Source organism: Protopterus annectens, chromosome 12.part0, assembly GCF_019279795.1.
Source record: "Protopterus annectens isolate FY-2018-M chromosome 12.part0, PAN1.0, whole genome shotgun sequence".
In the NCBI taxonomy this organism is placed as follows: domain Eukaryota; kingdom Metazoa; phylum Chordata; order Ceratodontiformes; family Protopteridae; genus Protopterus; species Protopterus annectens.
Genome location: NC_056746.1, coordinates 403,332,250 through 403,344,647, shown reverse-complemented (window position 1 = coordinate 403,344,647; position 12,398 = coordinate 403,332,250). Strand labels below are relative to the sequence as shown.

The 12,398-nt window shown below is 35.9% G+C and overlaps 1 protein-coding gene across 1 annotated transcript in view; it reads left to right on the top strand.

Moving 5' to 3' along the window:
* DNAH3 (dynein axonemal heavy chain 3) overlaps nt 1-12,398 on the top strand; it is a 2,217,123-nt gene that overhangs the window by 754,659 nt on the left and 1,450,066 nt on the right. Inside the window, exon 11 of the mRNA XM_044089509.1 lies at nt 409-545. Coding sequence (XP_043945444.1) covers nt 409-545 — 137 coding nt within the window. The remainder of the gene's footprint in view (nt 1-408; nt 546-12,398) is intronic.

Below are 12,398 nucleotides of genomic sequence, written 5' to 3'. Positions count from 1 at the left end.
TATATATATATATATATATATATATATATATATATATGCTGTGTGTGGCTATGTGTATGTTACATATATACCTACAATGAACGTGAAATTGTGGAAGAGTACTTTCAAAGCATTTTAAATATTGGTTTTCTGACAAGTTGGGAGGAGCATTTATTTACAATAAGTTGCACTGTTCTTTTTTGTTATGCCTAGTGAGATATTAATTTAAGAAGTATTTGGCTTCCTAATTAACCTTAAGTGCCAAAATTACTGGCCACAGCAGACAATAATGGAATCTTTGAGAAAGCTAACATAACCATGCTGATGACTTACAAATGAAACAAAATAAATATTACTTCAAAGAACCAAAAAAAAGGCATTTGTTACCAAAGAACCATTAATCTATTACATTTGTTATTATTCCTTCAGGTGGAAGTTGACCTTTTTCCTGAAATTCAAGATGAAAGACTTGTGTTAAGCACAGTAAAACCAGATGAGCCTCTAGTGACTGACTATATAAATAAAATGATAGAGATTTTCATGAAAAACACAACCGGCCCACAAAAGTAAGTTTTCATTATTTATTTATTTATTACTGAAAATACTATTTTTTTATTTCTTTCAAGTTTAAATATGAAAGACTGGTCAGAAAGTGAGGAAGGGATGACAAATTATGTACAAAGTGAGAAAGGAACTCTGAAGTATTATCTAAAATGTGGCAATGCACTATGTTGTTATGGATAGCATTCTTTATGAAAAGAGTATGATGGAGATGCTGAGTGAAGTTTGTTTTTATCATAAAATAAGCATAAGTGAGGTTCATGCTGTATTGAATATTGTTAGACAATCAGTACAGGAAATTTTTAAGGAAGGATTAATCTCAGAGGAGACTTTTAGGTTCTTGAATGTACAGGATCCTTTGATCCCTGTCATCCAGGGACTTCCCAAGATTCATAAACAGTTATTAGATCCCCCAATGCGTCCAATTGTTTCTGGAGCTGGGTGGGTGACAGAACCCTTATCTATTTATATAGAGAAACATCTTAGACCCATTCTTAATTTAAATAGAATGGTATTACAGGATTCCAAACAATTCCTTGTAGATTTGTATGAGTGCACTAAGAGCTTAGAGAACATAAAGGATTTAGTATTTGTAACTTGGATATTCAGTCTCTCTTCACAATGATTCCGAATTACTTGGAGCTTTGTTATATTTGTAATTATTTGGAATCACATAGTGATTATGCTCCATCTAAAATTTAATTGATTTGTTTTTTGTTGGAACTTGTTTTAGAAAATAATGTTTTTATGTTCAAAGAAGAGTTTTATGTCCAGAAACATGGCGTAACGATGGGTACGTCGTGTGCCAATAGCTACGCCAATATGTTTCTGGCACAATGGGAGAAAGTGGTTTTGTTTAAGTTGGAGAGTTTTGTTTATAATGTTGTTTTCTATCGGCGTTTTGCCGATGACGTTTTTCTTCTTTGGAGAGGAACCGCTGTTGAGCTGGATAGGTTCCATATGCAGATTAATAGCTTATGTGATTGCTTGTCTTTCACTATGGTACACTCTAGTGATAGGATCGAGTTTTTGGAGTTGTTTATTGAGAAACTATCAGACTCCTTGATCAATACAGGAGTGTATAGGAAGAGTTGTGCTCGTAATACCTTGCTAACAAGAAATAGTATGCATCCGAACTATATCTTTCGTAACCTGATACGTGGTAGGGAATTAGGGCATCTCAACTTAATCCTACCACTGTAGGTTTCCAAAATGAAATTGAATCTTTACAACAGAGACTTATACAGAGAGGTTACTGAGGGAAGGGATAGCAGCTCTGTATTATGGTCCTAAAGTAACCACATTGAGTGAACCTTCATTGTGTGCTGCTAGAAAATCTGATTATGTTAGAATCCCTTTATTTTTTACTAGAGACCAACGTTTGCTTTGTGATATTTTCAGAGACTATTGGTCTATTTTGTTAGTAGATTCTGAATTGGGTGACATGGTTGGTCCGTACCAGAAATTTGTTTTTAGGAATAAGAGTAATTTGAAGAGAATTATCTGTAGCCAGAGAGCCTTGGATAAGGCTTTTGTTGAAGCAGGTACCACCTTGCCATGTGGGAGCTGTAGTTTTTGTAGTTATATTAATACATCTGAGTCATTTTACCATCCAGATCTGAAAAGATGTTTTTCTTTCCATGTAAATGCGGACTGTAAATCATCCAATGTGGTCTACCTTGCTCAGTGCGTTGTTTGTAGTTCTTTCTATGTGGGCAAGACTAATCGTTGCCTACGGGACAGAATTAGAGAACATATTTATATATAATATTAGGAAGGGCACGGTTACTAATGCCCTCTCGAAACATGTCAGTGAGCATGGTGTTTCACATCATTTTAGTTTCAGAGTAATTGACAGTATTTCCCCTAGCTTACGGATGGGGGATATACGTAATCATACTGAATTCAAGGAGAATAATTGGATGGTCATCCTGAGAGCCGATAGAGGCTCTGGGCTTAATGAGAGAGCATCTATTAAGCCTTACTTGAAGAAAAGAAGGGTACAAAATAAAAATAAAAATATGAATCACAATTATAAGCCTTTCTGTTTTATATTAGTTTTTATAGTCATTTTTATATGTGTCACACTTTTTCATATATTTATATGATATGCATTCTTAGTATATGTTTGAATATACTTGAAGATTGCTCTGCCTTTGTAATAGATTGAGTTGTATTTAGTTAAGAACAGAATGTGATTGGATCATTTGAGTTTTTTAGTATTATATATTAAGTCTCAGTGTTTTTGTATGTATAGGTCTGATGAAGCATTTATATGTGAAAGCGCTTACCTCTGTTCAACAATTGAACAGATTATAGTGATTTGTGGATGCTGCCTTGTTCGTTCTTCCAGTCATTTATTGGATTACTGATTTTTATTACTTTTTGTTCTGGTCGAACGTTCATTCTGTGGATTCCTGTTATATTTTGCTTTTATTATTTCTTTATTTTTAACAATATCCACGGGAACATGGCGAAGATTGCTGTGGAGATTGCTGCTGATACCATTGAGTTGGACTATGACCCGGCCAGAAATGGCAGATCGAATGTGCCGTTATCGCAACGGTTCTCCAAGTATTTGGAGAAAGATGGGAAGCTTTTTGCTTCTATGGACACCAATGAAGAAGTACCTAGTGACGTCATTGAGGCGACTCGCCTGCAAGAGGACCTTCAGCGACACATGGAGATTGTGGAGCGTGATTTTTTAAAACTAAAAATACTCCAGCTACAAAGGCAATATTTTGAACTTTGCCTAGAAAAGAATATCATCCCTCAAGGGCTTCGTGTATTAAATATGCCAACACAAGGGAATCAGTATCCAGAACTTTTAAGTAAATGGCAGCGTTTGAATTTAGACGTGAGCGCTAGCTATATGCGTTTATTAAATGACTTTTTTGTTCCCGAAGAGGACAGATTAAGAAATGACTTAAAACTTAAACAGGACTTCTTGTTTGATAATTTCTCTAGTGATTTATTACATCCTATGTTAGAAAGTGTTTTGGACGGAGTAGCTGTATTTAAAAGTAAATTGTTGCAACAGAAGAAGTCGAAAGTATTGAGGGACTTTAATGATTTTAGAACTGGTCAAGTGTTTGTTTGGTCAAGGCCAGAAATGGCTTCAATGAACTTTAAAGTTAATAATAGTAATAAGAGTCCATGTGAACCTGTAACTGATATATCTAGAACTCCGTCAGCTGTGACTGAATGTGTGTTGTCTGATAATATCAGAGTACAGAATGGCTCGGCTGTAATGTGTGATGAAAGTATCACTTCCATTAATGAATGTGCCTCAAATTTGCCTAAAACCAGTATGCCATCTTTAAATGTTTCTGGTAATGTTGTGTCTAGTGATGCTGGTTGTAAGAAAATCAATGATAATTTTATGGATCATAATTTATTTTCTAAAGTAACAAACCTGGCTCAGACAGTGTTGTTAGACCAAAAGTTAGGAGTAATGGTGTTCAGTCTAAAGGTGGGGTTATCAGTGATAGTGTGTCCTCTGGCGTTTCCTCTGATGATCTTCCTTTTCTCTTACCTGTCCGCTCAGACCATTTTGGGAGAAGGGGTCGGTCTATGAGTCGGGGCCATCAGAAGAGGAAATTGTCAGAGGAGCACAATCAGAATCAGTCTCTAAATAAGATGTGGGGGAAAATGTCAACTCGCTGATTGTTAATATTTCCTCGTATTGTTTGGATCTAGAAGAGTGCAATATGTTGCATAAGGGTATGACCTTTATTCCCTCACAGAATAGTAGGTTAACCGATACAGTAATGGATTTGAAGTAATTTTGCAGGAACCTGATGTTGCGTTTCCATTATGGTCATAACTCTGTGGCTATTGAGAGTAGTCATGATGTAATATATGTTCTAGAGTTTAAGCCACTGAGCACATATGTTCCAGTTAACGACCCCCTAGTGGAGGCTTATTGTAAGCTGACAGAGGACAGTATACATGAATATTATAATAAGTATGCTGGGAAGCATCGACCGGGTATGATGTTTAATCTTACTTTTAAGGAAAGACAAGCCTTGAAGAAATTAAAGGAGAATAGGGATGTCAGTATTCGACCTGCTGATAAAGGGGGTTCGGTTGTTGTTATGGATAGCATTCTTTATGAAAAGAGTATGATGGAGATGCTGAGTGAAGTTTGTTTTTATCATAAAATAAGCATAAGTGAGGTTCATGCTGTGTTGAATATTGTTAGACAATCAGTACAGGAAATGTTTAAGGAAGGATTAATCTCAGAGGAGACTTTTGAGTTTAACCCAGATATGCAATGTCCTTCAAGCATTAGGGTTCATGGCATCTGTATTCTGGTGCTTCCCAATGCCAAACTGCATATGAGGAAGCTGCAATGGTATCTCAAAATGTATGGACACAGCACTGCCAAGATTTGGACACTGTCATTCAAATAATACCTTGCCTTCAAAAGGAATTCTTGTGGTGGCCTCAGGAATGTCACCTAAACAAGAGACTTCTGTGACCTGCCAGAGGCGAAGTCAGATTTTAACGACAGATGCCTCGGACACTGCATGGGGAGCTCATCTAAATGGAAAGTGGATACAAGACAAGTGGCCTGCCAGACTACAGCATCTACATATCAACATGAAGGAGATGTTAGCAGTCCAGTTTGCATTGATGGCTTTCAAGGAGTTACTTCTTCCAGGGCAGGTGTTGATTCTAACAGACAACACAACTGTCATGTGGTACATCAACAAGCAAGGGGGAACACATTCTTATCCTCTATGCAGGCAAGCAATGATTTTATGGGAGATCATGCAAGCCTGCAACTAACTCTTCAGGCAAGGTTTCTGCCAGGAGCACAGAACTCCTAGCAGATTTATTAAGCAGACTAATCATGGATCCCCACGAGTGGAAACTGGATCTTCATGTATTTCAGAAATTGACAGTGTCATGGGGAACTCCAGACATAGATCTGTTCGCTTCTCCACTAAACCACCAGCTGCCAAAGTATTGCACAAAGGGGTTTCATCACACAGCTTGGAAAGTGGATGCTCTGTCTTTCAGTTGGAAAAACCTTCATGTTTATGCCTTTCCACCCTGCCTCTTCTTCCAAAGGTATTATTAAAGGTCAGACAAGACAGGCCAAGGATGATTTTGATAGCTCCAGATTGGCCTCGCAACACTGGTACCCACTTCTACGGAGTCTTGTAAAGAAGCCTCCATGGACTTGCACTTCTGATTCCTCATCTGTTATCTCAGGAGGACGGTCATCTGCTCAATGTCAAGCTTCAATCTCTTCATCTCACAGCTTGGCATATTCTGTGTTGAAGCACAGCAGGTCTCAGCTTCAACAAGTTTTAAATGTGATTATGGAAGCTAGAAGGCCTAGTACTAGGAGAGTGTACGCAGAAAAATGGAAGAGATTTTTATTTTGGAGTACAGCAAAGAATTTGGAGATTTCAGAGCCTAATTTGAGTGTGGCTCTTCAATATCTTACTGAATTATTGGACAGAGGTTTGTCCTTCTCTTCCATAAAGATTCATGCTGCAGCAATTTCAGCTCACTATGATTGTGACCCACCTTGTTTTCGTGATCCTTTGTTCAAGCAGTTTCTTAGAGGGCAAAGAATATAAGACCCCACGTATGAGCTCCTACTCCTGCTTGGGATCTCAATTTTGTGTTGGAAAACTTACTCTACAACCTTTTGAGCCTGCAGCTACTGCTGAATTGAAATATTTGTCATGGAAGACTGCTTTTCTGTTGGCTATTACTTCTGCAAGAAGGGTGTCTGAGTTGCAGGCCCTTATGGCAGTAGAGCCCTTTTGATTTTCCATAAGGACAGGGTATCATTACGCACTAATCCTTCCTTTATGCCTAAGGTGGTTTCTAGTGTGGCTTTAAACCAAACTATTCATTTGCCTACGTTTTTGCAGATCCTCAAAATAAAGGGGAAAAGATTTTGCACACTTTAGATGTACACAGGCAATTGCGTTATTATTTGACCAGGACTAAGAATTTTAGGCAGTCTCAGCAGTTACTTGTTTCTTTTGCCTTTGGGTTCACAGGGCAAGCCTGTGTCAAAACAAACTATTTCTAGGTGGATTGGCTTTTGCATTGCATTTTGTTATTCCCATCATGGCAAAGAGGTTCCAGCTGGGATTAGGGCCCTCATTCCACTAGGGCTACTGCCACTTCAACAGCATTTCTAAGGGGGGTGGCAACTAAGGATATTCTGGAAGCAGCTACTTGGAGTTCAGTGCATACTTTCTCTAGGCATTATCACCTGCCTATATACTCTAAGACTAGGGCTGGTTTTGCCACAGCTGTTTTACAAGGCATGTTGTCAGCTCCTGCTACTTTATAATTTGCCAGCCTCCCTTACCTCTGCTTTGGGATTCTACCCAATAGTCAGGACTGCAGCAATGGAAGACGAAGAACATAGTACAGTTTTTGTACCTACCATAAATGTGGATGTTCGAGGATTCCATTGCTGCAGTCCAATTCTCCCTCCTTCCCCTCTGTGTTTAGGGGTGGTTGTGTAGGTGAGTTTACATGCTTATATTTTATATATATATGTATATATTGTTGTATATATTATTCATGTTTTTGGTGCAGGTTGTTTTGGGGACTTGTCTTTTTGGGTCTTCTGACATCTGGGGCAAGAAAAGACTGAGGATATGACGTCGGTCATGCGCATTAGTACCCTGACGCATTGACGCCAGTCACGCGCTCTGACCGACGTCAGCCTTATACTCTGGTATTCGGGCCAACTGGGACGCGGACTATACCCAATAGTCAGGACTGCAGCAATGGAATCCTCGAACATCTACATTTATGGTAGGTACAAAACTGTACTTTTTTGTAGTTATATTAATACATCTGAGTCATTTTACCATCCAGATCTGAAAAGATGTTTTTCTTTCCATGTAAATGCGGACTGTAAATCATTCAATGTGGTCTACCTTGCTCAGTGCGTTGTTTGTAGTTCTTTCTACGTGGGAAAGACTAATCGTTGCCTACGGACAGAATTAGAGAACATATATATAATATTAGAAAGGGCACTGTTACTAATGCCCTCTTGAAACATGTCAGTGAGCATGGTGTTTCACATCATTTTAGTTTCAGAGTAATTGATAGTATTTCCCCTAGCTTACGGATGGGGGATATATGTAATCATACTGAATTCAAGGAGAATAATTGGATGGTCATCCTGAGAGCCGATAGAGGCTCTGGGCTTAATGAGAGAGCATCTATTAAGCCTTACTTGAAGAAAAGAAGGGTACCAAATTAAAAATAAAAATATGAATCACAATTATAAGCCTTTCTGTTTTATATTAGTTTTTATAGTCATTTTATATGTCACACTTTTTCATATATTTATATGATATGCATTCTTAGTATATGTTTGAATATACTTGAAGATTGCTCTGCCTTTTTAATAGATTGAGTTGTATTTAATTAAGAATGGAATGTGATTGGATCATTTGAGTTTTTTAGTATTATATATTAAGTCTCAGTGTTTTTGTATGTATAGGTCTGATGAAGCATTTATATGTGAAAGCGCTTACCTCTGTTCAACAAACAGATTATAGTGATTTGTGGATGCTGCCTTGTTTGTTCTTCCAGTCATTTATTGGATTACTGACTTTTATTACTTTTTGTTCTGGTCGAACGTTCATTCTGTGGATTCCTGTTATATTTTGCTTTTATTAAAAAAAAATAAATTTGTGTGTGTCTGTGTATATGTATATCTGCGCTTTGTTATCTTACATCTTGGCTTAAAGATCAAAAATTAAAAACTTGCTAAGTTTTATGTCTTTACTTTTTGATAATTAGTTGAATAACCATTTATGTATTTATGCTTTTTGTGTACTTTCATTTATAAAGTAGGATAGTCTGCTTGAGCCAACGGCCCATTTTCAGTGGAGCCCAAGGAGAAAGATTCCATTATATGTTTTGCAAATTTAGGTAGTAAATGTTGCTGGTATTATCGACTAAGTCCAATTATATTATAGGTGTTATAAGCAGCATACATTTCTCAGTACATATGATGGTTCATTTTCAAATTGCCATGATAGAATAGTCCAGAGAATTATTGAGACAATTGCTACACTATAGGTAGTATTTGCATTAATTTAAGCAGGCACATTTTATAGATGTTGTTAAACTCAGACTCTGTTGAGCAAATTAATATAGAATTTTGGGGAGTTATCACTGTTTAGAAAGAGAGTAGAGGAGGGAAAGAGAAGGGGGAGTGGGCAAGCTAGAAAGTGAAGCTAAAGTGTCTTTAGTGTCTTGTTGGTTCTCGCCTAAAAACAAATGTGGACGCAATATTTATTTTTAGTTGTTCTGTGATATAATTACTCCGTTAATGCTGTGACAACAGTTTGAAGATAACTGAATTTTTTAAGCTTCAACAAAGTACAGTTCTATATAAGTAGGGAAGAGGGCACCGAAGAAAAATGCCTATTATGGGACCCAGACTATATTCTGAGATGAAGTAGAATTAGCTAAATGTCAAATCACCTCACAATCATTGCCCCCATCAAAACATTTGGATAAAACAAATTACAAAATAACATCAGCTCCTTAGACTTATACTAAATCCCCAGAAAAACTAAATTAATTTCTTTTTTCCAAAATTTCATTTCCAATAATTTTTTTTCTTCCTTAAATAATACAATGATTGAGGTTACCCCATATACAAAACTACTTGGCATGACAATTGATAACAATCTTAAATTTGATTTACATATCCACAACAGCATCAAGAAAACCCATCACAAACTAGGCAGCCTACATATGGAGCCCCTACCTTGACCAATCTACGAGCCTCACTTAGTTCTAAAATTGAACAGTGCTCTAACAAAGATGTCAGATTCAAATGCAACAAACAGTACCATACCCACCACTGTTTAGCACTAAAAACGCTTAATTGACTTGAGTTTCCTGACCACGTCTTATATTCAGCTCACTTTAACCCAAAAAATCATCCATACCCCATCTGCCTACCCAGCATTTAACCATTATTGTCTTCCAAAGCATCCCCTTCAGTCAAATAATAAACAACTGCTTACCATCTACAAACCACAAAGGATTGCTGGGGTCATTCACTATTCCAATAGTGTAGCTAGAACTTGGACAAAATTCCTATATCAATCAGGTCTATGACACACCTTCATCTTTTCAATCCATTACTAAAAGACTTCCTCTCTGCCTCCTGGTTTTGTCCTTGTTCCTCATCTGGGGCATAGCTCTCTGACACCCATCATCACCTTTTTTATACCTCCCTTTAAAACACTAAATCACTTAAACTGCTTATCCCCTTCTGATACCTCATTTTATTTTACTTCTTAAACTACTATACCTACTTTTAATTAGCACAACCAAATTACTATTCCATCACTACTTCTCTGTTGACACTCAGACTTCCTTATCTCCTCTAATACCTCATTCTGTTATATTTTGTAAATTATTCCAAACAATCTTATATACCATTCATGTGTATGTAAAGTCTCAATACAAGACTTGTAAATTTAATGTTGTTGAATATCAATACAAATTTTATTATACTGAAACTGCATTATACAATTTGTTGTTGTAAATGTTGATTGCATTAAATATGATACTTTTGAGCTTTTCTCCCTGGGCCTCCACTGAAAAAGGGCACCTGTGCTCAGTCAGGCTTTCCCTGTAAACAAATGTCAATAAATAAATATATTAAGATTGCTCTCAGATCTTAGTTCTGAGTTCCAAACTTTGGTGACATACTGAATAAAATAAATCACCATAGTGGTTGTAAGATATGGTAGTTATCTTATTTAGATTTTGGGATCTTAATTACTTAGGTGGATTGTATTCTTGGAGTATGTGTATGATTGGAGGGCATTTAGTAGGCTTGTATAATATAATGTAGGCTGAATTAAAATAGCCACTGTTGCATTAAACTTGTAACAACCGTAACATCCAAGTATGCCATTAAAAATTCACTGAATAAAATAGTTACAGCTATTTGCAGATATATTATGGTTGATGTCAGCTTTACTTTGATTTAGAGCAACCTTTTTGCAAATTTAATTAAACTGGTTATAACTACCACTCCACCTAGCTCTTTCTCAGCTAACTGCAATTCACAGACTTTTCTATAAGCCAGAAAATTGCCCAGCCCATAAAAACTTAATACACTGCTACTCCACCAATAGTATTTTACTCTGTAGAGAAAAATCACTAATCACTATAACCAAGTCATCTAATGCTCTATAGTAAACTAGCTTAGCTATACTTTGGAATTGTAGCCTACTACCACTGAAATCCATTCAGAATGCAGACTCTTTTAAAACACAGTTAAACTTCAGCTATCAGACCAATGGATATGCTACTGTATATCTATTGGATAAATGCCTCTGTTATCTTCAGCTTGCCATATCATTGAACCATTTTTCTTCATTCAAAATCTTATGCTCCACATAACCAATCTTCACCAATTATTCGTCTGTTTTAGTTATTTTTGGTTGTTTTTATTTGTTTATTCATCTGTTTTACAACTTGTTTATCTGATAACTAAATAGTTTTACTAGTATCTACCAGCCATATTCATAGTTTTGTGATACTTCTCATGATAACCATATAAAATCATCTATGATCATGTTTTATACCCCATATCTTAACTTTAGTATTAACATTTTTTTGCACGAACTAGTTCTCAACTCCATTTCTTTGAATTCCTAAACACTAATCACATTATGTGTTATTACTTTGACAAAGCCATTAATACACCTCTTCAAATGCTCAGTTTAAAACATCTACTAATACCTAAGTATCTTTCATAATATAATAGTTGCCTTTATTTTCTATGAATGTAATCTAATTAGCAAATGAATGTGCAGTTCCTAATGTATATTAATGTCTGTTCATAAATATTACCGAATGTCTATTTAAAAATTCTGTATAATGTGTTGGAGCTTATCTCCTAGGCCTTCACTGAAAAAAGGTATTTTACTGAAACCAATCAAACAAACAGACTAAACAAAAACAAAATGAAAATAACAAAAATATATCAGTATGTAATTAACATCTAAATGAAGGAAAGACCTTTGAAGATTTGAAAATTTGAGCAGAAGAGATGCTGTGAAAGGTTTTTAAGTTCAAGATGCTTTCTTAGTTCATCATATTACCAAATAACTGAATTAGAGAGGTTTATCCCATGTAATGCAGATCCATGTCATACTGCAAGGAAATAAGATTAAAGCCTGCAGGGGAGAAGTCTGCTAGTTTTTATATTAATCATCTTAGTTATTGAAAATCTAAGATTATTCCCATTTTATATGAACTTCCCATGATTGTTGGGAAAAGTTTAAAGGTGGAAATGGTAGAGAATTTCATGGTGGATACCAGTATTGAGGAATACTGAGGAATATTTTGATTTGGATAGTTGTGTAATCTGTTGACAAATTTTCTAATCTGTGAAGTAGTGGTATAAACTGAAATTATTGTAGTCAATAAGTCAGAACAAATATAAAACCTTAATGTATAGTGTAGTTTTCCCCCACTTAAGATGATTTTAATTCTAGTCTAAAATATAATCAAATATCCTGATCAGGAAGCAAATGGTTTGATAATTTAGGGAAGAGCGTGCTTATATTTGTTAAATAAATTATAAGTAGTCAGCAGCGATGAAACCTGTAATTTTGCAGTTTTATTGATGTTCTTCTATGAATATCACATGGGAAATGTGAAAACATGTTGATACAGTATGATGTATACTCTTTAGCACTGGCTGAAGTCCTTCCAGCAGTACCAGATCATGATGAAATATGTTTTATTAATTAGGGACTATGTGTGAAAAAGATGATTCTGTAAGGGTTTGCTTCATTCATTTTATGTTTTGTTAATCA